This window comes from Antrostomus carolinensis, unplaced genomic scaffold, assembly GCF_000700745.2.
Source record: "Antrostomus carolinensis isolate BGI_N321 unplaced genomic scaffold, ASM70074v2 scaffold7526, whole genome shotgun sequence".
In the NCBI taxonomy this organism is placed as follows: Eukaryota; Metazoa; Chordata; class Aves; order Caprimulgiformes; family Caprimulgidae; genus Antrostomus; species Antrostomus carolinensis.
In genome coordinates, this window is record NW_010323858.1 from 45,064 (window position 1) to 67,602 (window position 22,539).

At 37.7% G+C, this 22,539-nt stretch overlaps 1 protein-coding gene across 1 annotated transcript in view; it reads right to left on the reverse strand.

The window, feature by feature from the left end:
• The window catches only part of TANC1 (tetratricopeptide repeat, ankyrin repeat and coiled-coil containing 1), a 49,428-nt gene that overhangs the window by 24,284 nt on the left and 2,605 nt on the right, over positions 1-22,539 (reverse strand). The window contains exons 2-7 of the mRNA XM_010170712.2: positions 18,589-18,789; positions 11,200-11,301; positions 9,773-9,894; positions 8,876-9,065; positions 4,202-4,459; positions 2,120-2,245 (exon numbers count right to left, since the gene is read on the reverse strand). Of these exons, the coding sequence (XP_010169014.2) occupies positions 2,120-2,245; positions 4,202-4,459; positions 8,876-9,065; positions 9,773-9,894; positions 11,200-11,301; positions 18,589-18,789 (999 nt within the window). The remainder of the gene's footprint in view (positions 1-2,119; positions 2,246-4,201; positions 4,460-8,875; positions 9,066-9,772; positions 9,895-11,199; positions 11,302-18,588; positions 18,790-22,539) is intronic.

Below are 22,539 nucleotides of genomic sequence, written 5' to 3' on the forward strand. Positions count from 1 at the left end.
AATAGCATTCATAATAGCATTCAGACTTCTTAGAGCTTTCATCATGCAAACAATAAAGACTGATTTGCTCAGTTCAGGTCACCTCCATAATTCCTACATGAATTAAGTTCTAGAGGAGAGAAGCTCCAAGTGTAATTTGAGGATTTTTTTTTTTTTTTAACAATTGAACTTGATGTAGTAAGTTGCATAATCCAAAAGTTTTCTCAAAAATGCATTAATAATTCTGTAAATGGGGCACTGACAAACATTTTTCAGTTTAGAGTGAACTACACTGCTGAGCATCTTAAGCGTCAGGTCTTCAGATCTTAAAGACATTTACAGAAAAACAGAAAAAGGTATAGAGAACAAATAAATTTTTCTGCTCTAAAGCCCCTCATATTTTTCAAGTAATGTAAAAAAAAATAAATACTACCCTGTTTTTCTGTACTTTTGCAGCCACAACAACAGAAATTACACAGCCCAGCTGAAAGTGTAGTCATATTGGATTACTTCACCTATACATTTAGCAAATACCTGACAAGCAAAGACCTGACAAGAGAGAAGAATAATTTGGGTTTGGCTGCATAAAATGTATTAAAATTTAAAGAAATATTAGTGTTCACTAATATAATGCTCTGAGGAGTCATTAATGAAATCTAGTGTTACATGAATGCTGTTTCAGCATTAATCTATGAAAAAACATAAATGAAGGAGGACAGCATAGCATCTATATACAGTCTCAAGAACAGTTTTACCAGGAATTTGCTTAAATTCTTCTGATTTTAATTGTTACTGGTTGTGACGGATGCACTCGAGTCCTTGACCAAACTAGCGGTAGTTTAGTTCAGGCTAAAAGAGGGTGAAGACCTGAGCTGTAACTAGGCCAAGAACTTCTCTAGCTCAGGTCCATCCTCTGGAAACCCAGAGAGGAACAGAGAGACAGAGCAACCATCAATGCACATGAGCTTGGAACACCAACCATGCAGTCAACCCACCAACAGCAGATGGCTTCTCGAAGACTCATTCACCAAGCAACAAAGAAAGTTGTGGGCATGAGGAGTCTCACACACACTTTTTTCATCACGTGCAATTTGACTATGAGCCAACCACTTTGTTCCATAAATATGGCAACCTAAGCGAGCCTCCTTGGAGCTCTCTCTGGGAAGCAGCTGGCTGCACAGCGGTGATCTCCCCTCGAGCTGGGATGTTCTCAAGGATGCTCCTCGAGGCAGAGAGACCTCACACACTGCAGACCTTTTGTAACTGACCAGTATCACACACAATCTTGCGTTATGGTGCAGTAAGATTCTCTCTTGGTAACTCTGATTTTAGCCTTGGTAGTTTTGAACCATTGTGACATCCTTTGTGCGGTAATTGACAGAGCAAACCCTGCCATCAAACTTTGTTAAGTCGCACGTTTACATCATCATACTTCAATAAAACCACTTTTGCTGATACCTTTGAGAGTGGTTCTTTAAGCAGTCTAAACCATCCACTTGTAACACTGGTAATTAACAGAGCCTGCAGATGACTAATTTAAGAGGAGAAAACAAAAAATTGCATACATCACTTGGATTTAACATAAACCTGCTATTTTCAGACTCCGAGACCAGAGATATCAAAGTACGCATTAGTCATAAATAAGTCTAATGCTATTAGATCAGTTTTCTTCCTAAACGAGAATTCTAATGACAGCCCCTTGAAGATTTTAAATTCAGTATAGTATTTCTTAAGTTGCAGTACACTCTTACCTGAATGTCATGTGATAAAATCTGCCAGTCAAGAAAATATTCAGTACAGTTCCTGAACCCTGTACCTGAATACCTGAACATAGGTATTACACAGCTTCAGTCTGGAGATTGACATGATCTGCACTGCACTGCCCATGCACACTTAGATAAGCAATATACTGATTTCTTATTAAAAGCCATACATTCAATTTCTAAACCACAGCATTATGTGGGAAAAAGCGTAAGCAAGCATCTTATTTTCAGACATGTTGAGTGATCTGTCAGGAGCTCTCTAAAATAACACTTTGTGGGATGAGGTTATTTACAAATATCACAGAACATCCATGTTACAAAACTACTGAGGACATGTATGACTGTGCTGAGACAGATGCAGATGTAAATATGTGTACCTTTACTTTCCTGCTGCACTCTTCCGCCAGCAGTGTTGTGCCAAGGTAAGCGAATTGAAGTGCGTAAAGGAATATTTCTTTGTCCATCCAAATAACTCAGATCTTCCAGTTTGGTTGAACTTGTTGCTAGAGTATTAAAGGATCAGAGCTTATTTTTCTCTCAGTATAAGTTACAAAGAACATTATTATTTATTACAGTGCTTTCCTCAGCGTAGCACTCAGGTAAGTTTTTCTAGACAACGGCAGTGGTTGAATTCATTCATGTTGTAACATTTGCAAAATGCTTTTCAGTCAAGTTCACTAAAGATTTACTTGGATTTTTCCCCCTTCAGATGGCCCTCACATCTGCCTTAACTTCCTCACACAGTAAACAGTTCTCATGTTAATACAGTTTCCTTTTTTACTATGAGAACAACCATATCAGCAAGGTCAGAAGTGTTAGGAATAGGTTCAGATATTAGCTGCTAGTACACTAGCTGTGAGGAAATATTTCTTTTTGTATCAAATACTACAGCATTCTGGACAACTTTTTTTTTTTTTTTTTCAATTTTTTAACCAAAATGATAGCTAAACAAAAGCAGAACTGAAAATTCTGAACATACTCTATCAGGGATATATACTTTTCACCAGAAATAAACTAAACTAATATTCACATTTTAAAAAGTAGTTTTCAAATTGATATCAAATCCAGAATCTTCCATCTGTTGGAGGGACAACACGGAAGGGCATAAGCAATCCAGATTTCTGGAGTGCACTGACAACAACTTCCTGACATAGGCAACTGTGAAGCCAAAATGGAAAGATGTTCTGGTGGACCCGATACAAACAAGGAAGAACTTGTCATAGATGTGAAAGCTGAGGGCAGTCTTGGCTGTAGTGACCATAAGATGGTAGAGTTCAGGATCGTAATATGAGACAGCACAGCAAAAAGCAGGAGTACAACACTAGGTTTCAGGAGCACACACTTTAATCCCTTCCTAGTTCTGCTTGGAAGAATCTCATGGCATATAATCCTGAAGAGAAGAGGGATTCAAAATTGCTGGCTGACACTCAAGGATAACCTCTGGCAAGTTCAAGAAAGGACCATCCTGACAAGTAGGAAATAAAGCAAATATGGCAGGAGGCCTGCACGGAAAAGCAAGAAGCTCTTAACTGAATAGAAGCTAGATGGGGCTTTGAGCAACCTCATCCAGTGAAAGACATCCCTGTCCACAGCAAGGGGGTTGGAACTAGGTGATCTTTAAAGTTCTTTTCCAACCCAAACCATTCTGTGATTCTATGATTCTATAAGATGATTATCTTGGTGGCAAGGGGGAGAGCTGTGGAGGTTATCTATATATCGACTATATACTGATCTATACTGACTTTAGTAGGAGTTCTGACGCTGTCTCCCATAACACTGTCATGGACAAACTGGTGAAGTACAGACTATGTAAGTGCACAGTGAGGCGGACCCAAAATTCACTGAATGGATGGGGGCAGAGGGCTGTGATCAGTGGCACACAGTCTGGATGGAGGCAACTCACCAGTAGTGCACTCCAGCAGCCAACACTGGGTCCAATACTGTTTAACATCTTCATTAATGACCTACATGATGGGACAGAGTGCAACTACACCAAGCTTGCAGATAATACAAAACTGGGAGGAACGGCTAATATGCCAGATGATTGTGCTGGCACTCTGATGGACCTTGACAGGCTGGAGAACCAGGCTGAGTGGAATCTCATGAAGTTCAACCACTATCACTTTCTCAACAAGAGATCAAAGTATGCTATTGGTGTTACTGTTAGCCAGATTTACAGATCTTCAAATGCAAGCATACACAAAACCAACAACCTCAACGATTAGCTGACACTAGATACATTCCTAGAATGACTGATGGACCTTTAAAGTGTTCCAAAGGTCCTGACCCCAAAAAGCATGATAAAAGCCCTCTGTATGACAATTCTAAACAACTTAGGTAAAGCTCATCTATTCAGTTTAGAACCTATGCTTTTTGTCCTCTAAAAATACTTCAACAGAAAGATTCAACAGAAATGCCCTATCATTAAGAATGTCCTTTTTTCTACCTCAGGACTTTACCTGCAACAGAGTTTGGACGAGGCATTACTAAGGAGCCAGAACTTTGAGCATAAGGAATAGGACCCTCTCCTGTTGCTACTTCTTTTGGCAAATTCTCAGTAGATCCAACAGCTTCCTCTTCTGCAACTGGTGAACAATTATCTGTTCTTCGATCATGACTAATCCCTTGATGTCTTCCAGCTCTGAGACTCCCATCCTTGCTCCATTCCAAACTGGATCCACTACGATCATCATTTTCTGATGAGCTTGTTATAGTTGCTGCAAAAGAGAAAAAAAACCCAGCTGAAGTTCGTATCAGAGGAAAATGGCACACTCGTGTTAATATGTGTTATAACTTTTATATTCAAATTACATTTTTGGCCAGCAGATATTCAAGTATTTTTTCACTGAGTTTTTTGTTAAATTTAAGAGATAATATTTATCTAAAAGGGCAGAACAACACAGCTTCTCAGAGTGGGACAAACACCTGAGAAGGGAGGCAAGAAAATGTTCTGAAGAATCCAGGTGTATCTTTAGATCTATGCAATTTATGCTGCGGGCAAAAAATACAAAACAAAAAAACAACAAAAAAAAACAAACCAAAAACCAATCACCAAAACATTTATGACTTTACATGAAGAATCTGCTACTTCACCAAAACATGTCTCAACTGCTTTAAAAAATAAAATTCTGTAACGCATCTTGCTAATTTTTAAACCATTCTGTAAGCATGGAGACAACAAAAGCTCATTAAGAAGTAAAAACAGCATCTAGAGCACAAAAAAAAAATCAAATGCAGCTTTTTGATAATTCACATTTTTTAAGACTAGTATTTTACAAAAAGAATTCAAGATTCAATTCTTTGAAAAAACTTGCAGAATTCTTCCAAAGTTGGGAGGTTTTCCACAAACCTCCTTGTGACTAAACATCTTGTATGTTGTGAAATATAGATGAGAAAAATTCAATGTTGTTCAGACATCCAGCTCACCTGAAATAGATAGTTTAGCTACATTAGGATGGCAATCAGCATCCACTCACATACCTGGCAAACTAATCTCGTCAGAAAGCTTCCAGCAACTGAGCTATATACTACTCCTTTTTTAAGTACTTAATACATTTCACTGTCAGAGAGCGCGTACAAGGCTAGATGCACGTTTGATCAGACCCCGTAGAATATATGAACAAAATTCCAGATTATACTAAACACAGAGATTCAGGTTTTTAAAGTATTTCAGTGTACTGCAATATAAAGTAAATCAGAGGCTCAAATAAAGGGGGGTTTTTTGTTTGTTTGTTTCTGATGTCATTATAAACCAATGAGAAAACATTTACAAATAACTTCTCAAGACTATGTAAAACTTTCTGTCAGGAAGATGTGCTTTTTTTGCTATTAAAATTTCAGATACTGCAAAATATGCAACATAGAGCTAGACAGATCCTCAGCTAAAAGACAACTAAAGACCACACAGGTGTTTTTGGATGCTGCAATACAGAACAGTAGTTTTCCACTGCTGTAGTGATTCACTCGATGAAAGCTGAAACAACACTAACGGCATTGTCTGGAGTGCTCCAAATATTCCAGATACAGTGGCTAAGGGTTCGTAGAGCACTCCCCAGTGCCACAGCTTCAGCCTTGCAGGATGATGAGGTACTCATATAACTGCATTCCTCCAGCTTAGCCTCACAGTCACAAATCTGATGCTTAAATTCAAGAGCTCGTATTCTAAGAAATACCAATAATACGACACACATTTTAGAGGCAAGAGAAGAAAAAAGCTTTTCAGGCATTCCATTAACCTTTGCACACAGCTTAGACTGTCCTTCCATATGACAAATTTATTTAATTTTTATGGTCCTGTCAAAAAAAAAAATCCAACTCCTCCTGAAGTATGAAATATTTAAAACTATGATTCCTCCTGGAGTGAAATGTAGCACCAGGAAACCTTGGTGCTCAACATTTCCATACTGAAACAGTGGCAAGTATCCAGTGAAGCTTTCATTTTGGCCAGTAGCCAAATCTTTTCTCCTTAGCTCATTGCTGAAGATTAAAACCTGCCTCTGCTACTACTATGTCAAACTCAACAGAAGCAAAGAAGAATTCAACTACAGTAGTAAACCATTAGAAAACTAAAAGAAACCTGAACCATAGGCAAAAAAGAAGGAAAGAGAGAAAAGAGAGGTCTCCCATCAGAGTCTGCTGGCCCAGAAAACATAGTGCAAGTAGAAATACAATGAAAACCCACATAAGTAGCATGAAAAAGCAAGCTATTTTCATGGTTGGATGAACTCTGTCAAAGACATTAGAAAACATATACGTGCTAAACATAATTTAAAATGCACAGACACATACTAATAACAAATCTGAATGCACAGACACATTTGTATTTAAGAACCAAAACCATTTGTATTTAAAAAACAAAAACAAGGGTCATTTATCAGAGAGGTGGCTCTTAGTTCCCTTCTTGGTTTCATGCCTTTATAGACATAAGGGATACTGCCATAGGGTGCCAAGGGACAAGGGATGTTCAAATTGTCCCTGAATTTGAGACATGAATGATAGCTCTGCTGAACTGCAGCAGATGATTTTTCCTACAGTCCCATGATTATGAAACACATATACTTGACTGAAGGAGCTACACAGGAGTTTCCCCTTACATTCCTATCTTCTCTAGGGTATTTTTCCCTCTTGCTCTCAGACTCATACGCTTCACAACTCCACCATCCTCTCTTCTCCTGTACATTAAAGGACTTATTTTCATCTTTCTCCTATTTTAGAAACTCCTTCCTTTTCATTAGTTAGATAAGCAACTCTTATGACTGGGTTCAAAGAACTTTCCTTAAAAATATTAGTACATACAAGGTTATACAGTGGATGATGTAGTTGTCATGCCAGTACATTATTTTAAACAAACATGAGGCTAGTTCTAACCTCATTTAGAACACAGACATACTCAGAATATTTCAAGCTTGCAAAGCATGGGTAGTAGGTTTGTACCAACACCTACATTTGTTGACTTGAGAGAAGGGAAGTTCTCACTCAAGAACAGGTTTTAAAGAACGTTAAAGAACAGAGCTCCAGTCTATTATCCTGCGTTTCTGGAAGGAAAGGAGGAACCCGCTCCACTCCAAAACCAGCAGCTGCTCCTGTAGTCTTGGATGAACTACGCGTTACTGATAGTGTAAATGTATTTATTCCAAGACTTCATAAAGCATCTGTGTAAGAAATGCATCTTCTGTGACATTAAACTGCATATACAAAACATGCACGCATCCCTCCCCTGGGCTGCAGTACCAGAGCTTAGAAGAGTTCAGTAAGGCTGAAAGGATGTAATTAACAGAGAAACAGGATCCCTTTTCCCCCTCCTATATCATGTACCAGAGAGGCAATTTAGTGTATTAGTAATGCCAATTTTTATATTCACATTGATGCTACTCTCACGGATATAAACAAAAGCTACATGCAAAACAGCATGCAGTCCCTAAACATAAACTTTTTCAAAGTCAACTAAGTTTTTCAGTACGGTACTGCTTTAAACAAAGGAACAAACACATTGGTTTAGATCTCCAAACAAACAAGTATTCCAAACCACCACGACTCCTCTTCCTATAAAACGCAAAGACTCACCGCTTAGAGAGGCCTTAATAAAGGCCCCACATTTTTAAGAAATATGCCGAAGCAGAAGTGCCTAACAGTCAGCCTACACATCACTTACAGAGCTAAGAAAAGCTTAAGCATAGATGCATTTATGAAGGTAGAAGTATTTTTGTAACTATGCCCCATCTTGGAAGCCTGTTTTGTTTTAATGGCACAACTCTCATAGATACCTGTGTCATTCAGAGAAGTGATTTAAACTAGTCTATTAAAAAAGCAAAACCCCTATAAAACATTTTAAACAAGGAAATTACTAATGAATACTGGTGCCCAAAGGTACAGGTAGATAGACAGTGGTACAAACAAAGACCCATTAGGGAAGGAAGCAGAAATTGGGAAGGTGGCACAAACGAGGCAGCAAAGAATTTAGATATTTTCTTTAGTTCTGAACAGACTTACCGAAATATTCAGCTAGTTGGTAAAAGAAGCTATGTAACAGTTCGTCTGTGATGGTAGCTGCCTCTCTAAAGATAACTGACTCCCCAAAGGAGATGCATATATAGCCTCAGTTCAGTCATCTGTTCAGTGAAGGATCACACAATTTCACCTCTTCCATGACGTCCCATTTTAGCTTCATCTTCGTGCCAATTACTCTAAAGTTTGCACTGTTTTTAAACACTTTGATTTAGGTTATTCTCATAAGAAGCAGCATCAATTATTTTTTTCCTCAGCTAGAAATTAAGCCAGCTACAAGCTATGCTGTGCTTCACCATTATGAAATGCATTGTAGAGACATATATAATGGAAAAGGAAAAAGGCAGAAGAAAGTAAGAAATGGAGCAAAACAGAAGAAAGTAATGATTTTAAAGGAAAACATGGAGAAATTAGAACTGCACCAGGAAAACAAACAAGAAATGTAAACCTAACAACAGCAACCATTATAGCCAAAGAATATGACTTCAGTCTTTCAAGTACAGAGGATTTGAAACAGGATCCATGGACAGCATAAAAATCGATCACAATGACATGAAGCAGCTATTCAGACTTGTACTGTTAAGAGAAGATTAATTTCTACTAACTGTGTTACCAATTAAGATGCTTACCTATAATTCCGCTGTCCTTGCTCTCCAGGGTGGAGCTCGGGCTGCTGATGGTTCCGCAGGGACTACCTTTGTTAGCTGCTGTTTTGCCAACGCAGCTATTGAGAGTTGAGCAGGGACTATCAGTGCTAGGTGATGTAGTGCTGCTTGTGAGGGTGGAACACGGACTCACTCCTTGACTGGCTACTGTACACTGCAATGTGAAGAAAAATATTGAACAGTTATTGCACAGGAGGCAGTACACTACTGTGCTGAAAATCAGAAACATCAAGGTGAAGTAGAGTAAGAATAAAGCATAGAAACTATTTTTCAAGCAAAAACTCCACAGAGTATAAGCTTTATCTTGATTGGGAACCTTAATGACATGTTTTCAGATTACTCTTAAAAAGTGACTTCTGAAGAAAAAAGGGATTTTCACAGTTCAGCAGAAGAGCTGAAGTAAGGCAGATTTCTTCTCTATTAAACATTTTACTGGATACCCCCCACCTCCAGCCCCAGTATCTATTCTTTGTGTTAAAAACACTAGAACTGCAGTTCCCCCAAAAGCATGCTCCTGTTTTAACAAACCACTGACATTTTCCATCCTCATAAATCATTGAGGATAGAAGGAAAAAAAAGCTCCTCCTAAATATTAAAATAAGGCAGAGAACCCTAGAAACTATTCAAATTCATAGTAGATTAGATTTAACTTCCAGAAATGATGATTTTTATTTTTTTTTAAAGAATGCAAGATCAACTCACATTTCAAAACAAACATTTGTTATAATTAATTTACAATTCTGTTACCGTATGTCTATTAAAATGGATTGTATTTTGGTAAGTATCAAGTAACCGTAACTATCAAATAGAGGAAATAACATCACTATACAACATTAATTATATTATTTTCCATTATCCTACCATGACTTCATTTTTCTCTTCTATATGAGCAGAAGATGGGATCCCTTCTCCCAGTAAAAAACCCAATCTGGTCATCAGTTCTTGTGCTGCAGGAGAACAGCTTGAGTCTGTATCAGGCTTTGCTTTGGAGTGGGGGGGAAAAAAGTTGGTGAAGATTAGAGTCTTGTATTTGAAAACTGTTACAAGAGGTAGAAAAAGGACAATCAAATGTAAACACCAGTTCTTCTGTCAGCAACGTATCTATCAGAGAAGCTAACACCATTAAAACTTTTTGTCCATTAGACTTTAAATTGTTGGTGGGTCTTGGATCCTCTGCATATCTGCACAAATCTAGGGGAGGAAAAAAACAATCCACCCTGCCAGTCAAAACAGAAATGGTTAAGGCAACCAGTTCATCTCTGGACTGATGATCGACATGCTTATTCTCCTAACAGCAGCATTAAACTCAACATTATCAAAGCTCAGTGGCAGACTGAAATTCTGTTCCAGTAATTTTTATACAGTATTCTGTAATGTTAAAAATGTGAAAAGCAAAGGTTAATAATATAAATGTTTTGTCATTTCACAGGTGACCCTACAACTAATAGCATATGTATTTATTGTGTTTGCTATGCAAACAATGTGACACCAGTTCTAAATCTCCCAGCTTTTTGGGTTGCAAACATATTTAATTTTATCTATACACTGGTTTAAAATGTCTTCTGGTGTCCAACAGATATAATGAGACAAAGTTCAAAACAAGGCAACCTCCAACAAAACCAGCCAGTCACAGATCTGCTAATATAATCTCCCCCAAATTAGCATCTTCTGCCATCTTCTTTCTTAGATGACAACAGCTTGGCATCACCTACCAACCTGTAATGCTCTTCCCTAGAAGAAACATCTTTACAATATTTAATTCTTTTGTCTATTAAAAAAAGAGTAACATGTAGGCCTGTCCCACCCTCAGGTATAAATAGTCCATTAATTAAGGAGCATCATCTAGCCACTCTGAGCAATAGCTCACAGCAGGAAAAAAACAGCACTGCAGTAGCTACATCCTGACTCTGCAAAGAGGGAAAAAAAGCAGGAGCATCTATACAGCTGCTTCCCAATCAGGGCCATCTGGGCAAGCCACCAAGTTTCTAGACGTCGTCCTCGCACAACTGGAAGACAGCAAGGATATCCAAACAGTTTTATCAGTCTAAAATTTGGAGACTTCATGCAACAAAAAGTTCCTACTTGATAGGAGGAGTACCTCCAAGGAAGAGTGAAGAAAGATCAGGTAAGTACAACAGCAAGCATCTCCTTCTTACCAAAAGCATGTTAAATCTGCAAAACATTCTTACAAACAAAGAATCAGATTTCCTTATTATGCAGGCTCCTTTGTATCGCTCTGAAATGAACAGCTGTTCCACCAAATAACATACCCCTGAACAGACTCTTACCATTTTGACTAGGTTCTCCTTGCTCCGATCCTTTTCTCAGTGGTGGAGCTGCCTCACCTGGCACTCGAGGACTTTCCACATACTTGGGCTTCCTGATCGGACCTGCAATGGGAATGAGCTCAGTGTATCTAATTTTTTCCAGATGGACCACAAGTTTCCTATGTACAGTGTCTATCTTCCACAATGCAAAAAAAGTAGAGGAATTATCTCTTACATACACAGCTGTTACTGTAAAGATGAGTGAGCTGCTGCACTTCCACTCTTATTACAAAGAAACACTCTTTTGGGGCTTTTTGGAATGCAAAGCCTGCTGGAAAACAAAACCAATCTGCTTGCTGTGATAAACTTGAAGTTCCCTGTATATGTAAAGTGACTTTTTCATGTTGACACTCAGACAACTTTCAATGGGCCTCCTCAGTTCAGAGCTTTTACTTTCCATTCTAACAGGAAGATAATTTTGTTATCAGCATCTTTGAAGCTAGGAGAAAAAGACTACAGGCAGATAGCTTGCAACATCAACACACTAAATAATTCATTCCAAGAAGCTTTATATTACAGCGTACTTTCTCCAAATGCTGACACGTGCCCTGATCACAAGGAAGGGTGAAGATGAGTTCAAAAACCAAAAGAAAACATTAGTGGTTACTGATGGTTTCTGGTTTCATTAAACAGCAGCATTCCCAGTTCATGTTCACACTAAGTTCAAACACATCACCTTCAGTATTAGGAATTGTGTGTTCACACACACGCTCACTTTTCAAAAATTAAACCGCTTCTCTCTCTACTCTCACTTCTAGCTTCATGCTTTGGTTTCAGGCTGTTTATGATCCTGTTCTTTGCTAAATACGGTTTAATAGGAACCACAGGACATGTTAATTACACAAGTTATCTATGAGAAGGAGAACGATGCTGCTCTCTAAAGGTTTACCAGAAAAAGTATACTGGTACTATCGAATCAACAAACATTTGCACTACAAACATGGCATGAAATTCTGATCTTAATTCAGCAACTGTTACTAGTGGCAGGTAGACTGCTATGCTGATGCAGAATATCTTGTAGAACTGAAACTCCACCATCCACATCCTGAAAAATATGTCAACACTATTTTGTATCAATAAAGGCATTTTCAAGAGTTTTGAAAAAGCATGAACAGGGGAAACTTGCAAAGTTACACTCTGGAAAGCTAAGACATTCCCCTTTCCATAGGGAATGGAAACATCACTACCAGTGGTACTGAAAACTCCAAGCCAAATTTTTGTCCTAAATGTTCATTAAGACAATCTCAACTTCTTGTAATGTGTGTAACAAAGCCATCCGAAACTTTCCAAGTGTTAGTGATTTTGAAGTGTGGGAGGTGGTTCCAATGTTTTATCCAGAAGAACCTAAATATTAGCTAGAAGTTCCTAGAAACCCAGTCAGGGAACGTAAGTCATATATGAACATATGTTTATACACAATTTTTTAAAAATAAAAGTTAGCTTAGTTGTCAAATATCACCAGAGGGTGCTCTTTCAATGCTATTTCGTAACAAAAATAAGGGGCATTGGCCCTGGTGAAAGCAGCTAAAAATACACTCCTTTGAAACAAAAAGTACATTCTTTAAGGAGACAATAGGCCAAATCCGTCACCTATAAGCAGAAGAATAATTACATGTGTCCAAGTTGAACAACAAAATGCAACCATTCTGAAGAAACGGAACAACATGTAGCAGTCATGTAAAACAGATCAGAACAGAAATATCTTCGGGATTTTTATTTTTTTTTTTACACTCACACTTCAACCTGTGGAGAGACCCTTTATTGAACTTTCTTCCTCACAAACTAATGTGGAAGTGACAGTACTTGTAAATCTGATACACAACATCGCAGTAACGAGGAAAATTCAGGGTAGGTTTATTTCCATGCACTAATCTACAACAGGACACATGAACTAATCCATGGATGAAAACAAATCCATTTAAACGTGAACTGTATCTGCACAACGGTAGATCTTTTACAGAAGTGTAAGACGGCTGAATCAGGTCTGATAAAAGGTTCATCTAGAGTTCTAGATGGATTTTCCTTCCAAGAATTTATCCTGGCTTTGCTTTAACAATGCGCACCATCCATACGTTAACCCAGCGTTGCATGAATTAGTAATCATATTGTCTCCTCTTCCCAACAACTGTCTTTCTTCCAGGCAGAAAAATACCAGCCAAATCTATTTAAATAATTTCTCCTTCAGAGCTATTCCACATTCCACATCTAAAAGCCATTCCTGCAGCCCTTCTCTAGCTCTTTCCTAACTCTACTGTAGATCATTGGTATTGCTAGAGTTACACCAGTACCTTCCTGAGGCAGACAAACTACAGACTTATACAATTCCATAACAATACTTTTTAAAAAAATGATCTCTTGCTTTCCTAGTAATTTGTAATGTTTTTTTGACTGCAGAAGAGCTGATTTTCCACAAGCTTATTGTAACTTGTGCATCTCCTTCCTAATCCTCTGAACTGGCTTTCCCTCCCATCAGCGTTAAAAGAATCTGTATCTGTACTGATACTGGGGACTGCCCTGACCCAGGGGCAGGACCTTGCACTTGGATAGCTTACTGCATGCAAGAGGAACTGCTTCTCAACGTTCTCAAGATCGGTGGGCAAAACCGAAGCCTTAGGTGAAACCAGTTCTCTTACGTAGTCTCATCTGAGGTATCAGGTATGCTGATTAATTTGTTTAATAATTAAAAGTTTTAATTAAAGTTTAATTTAAAAACTAACTGAAAGTTCTATTGCACATTTATGGAAGATTCTTCTGTCAGTCATCTTCAGCATTCCTTGATGTCTTTAAAAGGAAAGCTGCTTCCTTTCTCTGTTTAAGTGTGATGGTATCCATAATTTAAGTCAGTAAACATTTACTTCAAGGGCATCAGCAGTATCAGTCATTCACACCTTAAACTCCAACAACCAAATTTTTGGGACCTCCTTTATAAATCAGTATTTTCCTTCTTTTGGCTGACCCTCTTAAATCAGAGTACAATCAACTATTACCCCTTTAAGAACATGAATACTGGTTTAGTTGCATACTTGTAAGATTACTAATCCAAGCAATGCTCATTCTAGCTTTATAGTAGAAGCAGCTCAACTTACTGTGACAGTTTTTCATTTACTGCTCCCCTTCCCAGAGTTGTCCTGCTGACAACTTTCTCCGTGTTCTTTTTGTTTCTGCTCTTCTATTCACCTCTTCCTCAATGAACTATTTCATTAAGAAAGCTTTTGACTCCAAACGAGCTTGTTGCTTTAGTTCTGCCAATAATGTTAGGCTCCTTCGTAATTTAAGATATAGTTTCTCTCTCCCTCCTTTTATAGTTAAGAGCTGAGGACTGAACGGGGGCCAGAAACACTGGTACTCTTCCAAGATCTTCTCACAAAGAAAAAGCTCTCCCACCTCCTATGCAAATAATTAAAACACAGTGTCACTCACAGGAGATTGTGCAAACAGGGTTGTGCAGCTTTCCGTGTTCCAGTGAAGAAGCTCAGCTTGCTCTCCCATGGTTTTGTCTTCCCATGTGTTATGAGGTTCTGATGGCTGACCTACTTGCAGACAGACGGGCAAAAAGCACGTGCACTGCAGCAGAGATGCTCCTCTCAGCAGTGCACATTTGTCACTGTGCCTATCCACTGTGATAGGAACAATAAAATAGCTAACAGTCCTAACACGTGTTCGCCCAGCACGTGAGGACTGATCCGTTCAGTCTCAAGCCTGAACCCCTACCTAGAGGGGTAGCAGACGAGAGAAAGGAAATGAAAAGTGGGACACCAGAGATCAGGACAGCAGTTTCAAAGAGACACCAAAACCAAGAAGTCCTGTGTTGGTCCAGGGGGTCGACAGACCAGCAATTTCCACATCTGTTCTGAACAGATACCTTTTAACTTGCTACACATGAAAGGATCTAAGTGCTTTCCTCAGTGAGACGAGTCCAAACCCGAGGACTGATAATTGCATTATTCATGACACAAATATGCCTACGATGGAACAAAATCCTTGCAGTCTAAAGGGACAGAACAAAACCACCTCATTCCCCCAGAGCTTCTGTGGCCAATCCATACTGGCAAAAGCATGCTATGGCCTGAGTCATCTGGAGTAGAAAACTACAAAGAGGTATACAACATTCATAGGGAAAACATTTTCAAGCATAACATCCTTTTCCTACCACTGCATTTGTAATTAAAAAAAAAAATAATCAGATAAACTCAAAAAAACCCTGAAGCAACACAGAAGGTAAAACAACCTTCAAAAATAGCACATGTTCATGAGTAAGAATACACTTGACAGGAAGAGGGGGTGGGGGGGAAAGTACTTTTCCATTATTTTAAATTATCTGTTTGGATTTATACATTGCTTGAATGCAAATTTACAAACTGGCCTTATATTTTGCTTGTTGTTGTTGTTGTTGCTGTTTTTCGTATGGTGCTACTGCTAATGATATAGCAAATGACTCAGATTTACTAAGATGTTCAAAACGTTTGTAATACTTTTTAGTTAACAAGATACAGTCAAAGAATTTGCTTTCTTTCAAGCACCATTTATCTATGAGTGTGCAACTTTCTAAAAAGATAGGAAATTAAGTATAAATGTACTTCCATCATTAACTAAATCACTTTTGATGGAACTAAAATGCTAGTTTTTGAACAGTTTTATGTGATGGATAACCAGATCGCGAGTGGATGAAGCAAATACAGAAGGAAAAAGTTTGCTCAAGTCCTACTCAAAACGCTGACACATTTTAAAGGAATGGCAATGGACAGAAGTACTTGCTACTCAGGCAGTAGTGAAGCCAAAGAGAGATGAAATTAGAAAAATAAAACAAAAAATACCCCTCTGAAGCCACAGATTAACAACCACTTGGAAATATGCAGAAAGGGCAACAAAAAGAAAAGCCGTAATACAACATGTCACTTAATTAACTGACATTGAAGTTTTTTCTCTTCCAGACATCAACAGCTAGAGTCTTAATTCTGTGTAAGAGCTTGAATGTCAATACTAGTTACAGAAAAATGTAAAACATTTTACAGTGCATTTCTTACTGCAGAATGTTCCCCCATGCATTTTAAAAAAAATATTTAACCAGGAAATTCACCAATCTTTTATTCACCAATCACATAGGCATAATTAAGTAGGTATTTTAAAATCAGCAAATATAGATGCAGGACTACATAAATATAAGCTAGAGTACAGATAAATGTGCTAGAAAAGTGGGAATGTACTGAGTACGAAGCCCTCAAATACAGATGTTTTCACCTACATCAGTGCAAATAACTATTGGTTAAGTACAGCTTTTATTTTTTAATTTAAAACTCTGAAACACACTGTCAGGAAAACCTGACTGCTTTTAATTTACTATCAAAAATTTTTAACTGAAACTATTCAGACTCAATAAAAAGTTATGAAAACTCTTCATTAACTGCTACTCTGAGTAGCATTTAGTGAATATACTCTTTAATCATTACCATTGAGTATACCTACAAAATATAGCTTCAGTCTAGTAGACACTAAATAGAATTTTGTTTCAAGGAAATAAGTTATGCAATAAGTTATAGGTAAGACGATCAACATGCCCGAGTTATACAGACAGAACCACAGAACAGAAACAAAGGTAGAACAAATGATCCCATGTCAAGGGACAATCTCCTCCTCTGCTCTACTACAGTTTCAAATAATTTACATTGAAAAATACATTTCTAGTAGCTTGATTATCATCTGTAAACTGAGGACTGAAATTAGAATTTTGTTCTACTACTGGTTAGATAACTTCATCACTACATCTTAACTTAGAATGCTACTTTAACTTTCCATGCAAACCTGCCTTCTTTCATCCACCATATCCTGAAAAATCTTTAACTCCCTATTTGTAGGCCACTAAAGTGCAGAGTGCTTTGAAACCAGCACATAACTCTCTTTTTTTACTACTCCTGCCCCAGACGCTAGGCAGATAATTTCTATTCAATCATCTACCATAGTTGAAAGTCGAAGGAACAGCACAGAACGTTTCCATCAGCACCCTATCCCCTGGTTAGGTATTTGTGCGAAATGATGACGCATAAATGCCAATGCATTCACAGCACTTCATAATCCTAAGAAATCCTTTTCTTTGGCTACATATCACCGTGGAATGACTGTGAAAGCATCGTGAATATGGCTTTTCAGCCCATGCTCTGCTTATAAAAATGTATGTCACTAAACTAAATCATGGAGTAGGGAGGTTGGTAAGATGCTATTTCAAAAGTACCCAGAATGCAGCTAAGTTTTCCCACAGTAACAAAACAGAGTTAGGTCCTGACCTTCACTTAGGCCTTCAGCAAAAATCTCATTTCCTTCTCTATTACAAGGACTTCACCCTATCTTTTAAAGTTGTTTAGCATGCAAATCACTTGTTGTAAGAGACAAAACAACAAAATACCATTCTGTGCCTCAAAATTTTTAGGTGAACTGTCAAAACCAACCCAAAATTATCTAACCATGAAGTGAGTTTTTATTTTTAAATTTTGAAAGGAAAAAAATAAATATTGATAGGCAACTTAAACCAACAATATTTTTTTTACAAATTATATCTATTATCCTGTGGTAATCCTTTGAGCAATATTTTTTCTTTAATTTTATGTAAAATGGATCATTAGGCAACACATTTCTCAGTGCTGAGAAAACACAACTTTTGACACTCTTTGTTCCTAGACCTTATAAACTTCACAAAAAAGAACCTCACAACTGCTGAGTGTCTCCACAAGTAACAGGAACATGGACAATTTCACTTGACGCTCAAGCTTTGACCTGAATGAACCCAAGTGATGCTAGCGTGCTGGAATGATTTATATGTACAGAATGCTGATAAAAAGGGAACCAGATGGAGCACCTTATTTAGCGAGGCTCACACATAAGTATGTATCCATTACTAAGGACACAACCACTGAAAATTAACAAGTTTCTTGTCACAACTTCAGCAGCATTTGTCTATTAATACATTTATGTATATAGATACAAGTAAAATAAATGAACGGTAAAAGCCACAAATAACATTCACTCTTATGCAATCTCTAACATAAACATAAACAAAGGTTTTTACAGTTGTCTTGTACCTAACTGATCTACTAATCATAAATAAACAGTTTTAAACATATTCAGCCATTTCAGTTTAGGTATTTCTGATACCAATTAGAATAGTTCTTTTCTATATGAAGTAATATATTCTATTAAATCAATAATTACCTTTTTTTTTTCCCTGGCAACGCAGCATTCACTGCTCTTGTTCTTATTGCAAGAGTAACATGATTTTACTGTGTTACTCGTATACAAAGCGTATCAAACCCCGAGTTAAAGTGCTATGAAGATTTTCGTTGCTCATCAGTTTCATTTTACCTGGAGACTTTTTGTTGGACCTTGACTGCATCAAATAGGACTGGCGTGGCAGCAGAGGTGAAGATGGCAGCGACATTGAGACTCCTTTAGCCAAGTTCATTCTGTAAGTGTCCTCAGGGACCGGCTGATTGCCAATGGGCAAATCCACATTGTGGCCAGATGTGGCTACAACCTGCAAGGCATTCTCTGGGCAGCAGTCACCTGCTAAAAATAAAAAATTGTCATCCGTTATGTGATATACCAGAATAAAATGCAGAGAGTTGCATTGAAATACAAGGATTTAACACAGGAAAACGTATTTTCCAGCAGCTATTGAGTACAACTCGTCTTAATGTGCATCCTCCACTGCAGAATCCAGATAACCACTAGAAAAAGTTAAATACACAAGTAAGTGAGATTTTATTTTATTGAGATAGAGATAGCAAGGGGGAAGAAAAACCTCATTTTCAACAAAGTACTTTTCAGATTTCATCGTTACAGGCAAAACCAACTGTCCTGTGAGGAAAAAAGTACTTTTACAGCTGAAAAGGTATTTTATTTCAGGATCACTGTGATATCCTGAAAGTCAAGATCATCTGAAAATGTTGTTTACTGAACTAATTAAAGGAGGTATTTAGTTGGGTTACTCCTTACACGCAATTAAAAGGTGGATCACTATAAGGTACACTCACAGATGCCAGTTTAAGCTTTATTTTTCTGTTTTAAAACTGAGAGGTCCAGCTATGTGCAATTTGATAGTAACAGTGATTTTTTTTATCTAAGGAAAAAACAAGCTATTTGTTCACAACATACTAAGTGGCACATCAAAACAGGGAAATACACTCAAAACAGAAATTTCTTGCTGGTGCAGGAAATGCAACTTCAGCTAAATCAAGAATATGTTTTCAAAACAGAAAAACATTGCTCACAGTAATGACTCACATACAGCAGAAATACATGTGGAAAGTGCTAGGTTTTTCCTAGTCAGACGACAGAGCTGAAAAACAAAGGTTAACAACTATAACAACTAACTACAGCTTTTTTTAATATCCAAATTAGGGTATTGCTCAATAATTTACATGAACTACTGTTGAAATTCAATTGGTATGTTCAAAGATAAAAAAAAATAGCAAAACAAAACTGATGGAAAGAGAAAAAGAGAATGGCAGAACATTTTTTTAGACAAGTCCATGTGCAACAAACAGCACGGCTGAAGTACTGGAGCCCAAAGTACAACGAGCAGAAAAGACAAAGGAGAACTAATATGTTTTCAAACATGAATCCCTCATACCAGGTTTATTTTCTTAGAGTAAGGAAACACTTTAGAGAAGTGCACAATCTGCACTTCTTGTTCATTCTGTTGTCATTCAAATGTTGCCTTCAATTTTTAACAACTGTTCTCATACCACATTCCACAACAGGCAGCGTTAACTGCATACAAGGAACTTCCACACTGTGTCAGAAGGAAAAAAAAAATCTAACCCTTTGAGAAAAGTAAAAATATTTTTGTCAAGTTAACTACCATTCTCTTTTTTTTTTTAGAGGCATTCATGGAAGCTAAGAAAAACAAACATCGCTGAATGTTAAAGTCTGTTTCTCTATTTCCAAAGAGGTATGTATTTAAGATTATTTGGGGGGTTTTTTCTAGCCATACTTTTTTCCCCTCACAAGAACTACACGAGGGCTATGTATGATAAATTACCTTGAAGGATGCTATGCTAGAATCAGACTTTTCTTAACATTTCATAACTGTAAAATTTACTCTCTTATTCCCCTGAAACCAACTACTGAAACTACCACCTTCCAAAAGTTCTTCTCTGTTCAAATTAAACTCACAGTAATGGGTAATGACTTTACAAGTCACGATGGAAATTAAAAACTAAGTAACTGTAACTTTAGATTCTTTTTTTGAAGTCCTTTGCAACTATTATAGGAATTTAACTATTGGTTTAAAATCCTGGGATCTAGTAAAGCAGCTTCAATGTTTTAGCAAACTAGCTGCAACACACTGTTCTTAAAAAAAAAAAAGTACAGTCTAAGTATATATGTAAAATGAAAAGACTAAATATTTTAGATACCTAAATTACTGAGTTCCCACTCACTTTCAGTGGAAATCAAGAGGCTAAGGATTTTCTTTCAGAAATTTAACTTTCGCAATAGCTGTTTTTAAACACAACTTTAACATTGGGTATGTTATTATGTTAATTATGTTTATTATTAAACACAGTACAAGTGAGTTTGTTTCATAAATCGTTCAAGAACACCCAGAGAAACTTGCTGTGATAGGCCATTTTTCCTTTGAACATAAGCAAAAGCCAAGGAAGTAGCACAGTAGTGCAGCTAACTACAATCAGAAAACACTGGCGTTCTTGTTAGAGTTTTTTACTAGCTACGTTGTCAAGGTTGTAATTTAGAATTTGTGTAAGTATCCCAGCTTGAATGCTTGTGAGGGGGTGCAAGAGAACAAACAAAAATTACCTCCTTCCCCTTCAGGGTTAAGTCGTCCACCTACAATTCCCTATTTCCCCTCTGACTATGACACAATCAGTGTTTGATTCATTGACTTCTTAGTAAACCTTTGAATTTTGAATTAATTTTAATTTATCCTTCTCTATTGTATATGAAACGTTACACCATGGAAGAGAGCTAGGTGGGACTAAATACACTGCTGGCATAACTAATCAATAAATTTACATTATTTAATCATGACTAACTTGAAAGATATTTTACAGTCTCTGTACATACACACCGCAGTACCTTAGCAATTTTTGTTACAGCAGTACTCTGATTTTTCTTATTACTGTATTTTCCTGATAGCAGTGCAGATACTGCAGGGAGAGGCACAAAGATCGGGCTTTCATTGCTTGGATTCTAAGAGCAGTATGACTTAAAAACCAAATCCAGAATATGTATCACATAAATTCTCCTTTTCAATCAGTTATTTCCCTAATTTTACAACAAGCTTTTGCTTACTGCCACTCACATGCACATGTTGTTAAGATACAATGGCTCTTTAGATAAAAAAAAAAATCACACCTTGAGGAAACCCAACCACACCGTCTTCAACCTTTGGGGATATCATTATTCTCAGTGATGCTGGAACATGTTTAAGCACTAATGTATTCTACTGCAGCAGAAAAATGCACATTATAAATGAAAAATGGTTAGGACACTACAGAATAGCAGACAGCTACTAGACACAAATCATTCCAAGAAAGCAGAAACTGCACAGTTGCTCCTCCAGGACCGTTCTAAAAACCTTAACTAAATAGGACTCTAGCTAACAGACTGATCCCACATTTGTAACATCAAAAAACAGAAGCACCTGGAGTAGAAAGGAACCAACAGAACTCACACACCACAACCCTCCGAATACTACCCCAGTCATGGACACAAACCAGATCTTCTACCAGGAGAACAACTCTCCATAGACCCCATGATCCACGAAATCCAATAGTAATAAACAGCAAATGGAAACCTGCAGTCTTTGAATGCTAGAACCTTACATGGACCCAAGGGGCTGTTCACAGAGGAGTAATCTGTTGACAGAAACCAAAAGCTACTTTGAGTTGAGGAAGTTCCCAAGTCCAGAAGCAGTTAGAGGCTGGTAACCGCGTAAGCAGGGCAGCTGCTGGCTTTGTTCCCTCTCCTCCCTTCGCATCCCCTCAGGGTTATTCTTCCCACTGGCTTTCTCCCTAACAGAAATAAACATACTCTCGTCCCCCAAAATGGACACAGAGGTAAAGAAAGGGGGTGCGAGGACACAGAGGAGGAAAGTTGTTGGAGGGCAGAACTCATCAGATTTGGTCCAGAAGAACTGGTCCAGTGGAGGGTCACAAAGATGATGAGGGGCCTGGAGCATCTCCCGTATGAGGAGAAGAGCAGCCTGAGAGGGGATCTGATCAATGTCTATCAATATCTGAAATGTGGGGGCCAAATGGATGGGGCCAGGCTCTTCTCGGTGGTTCCCAG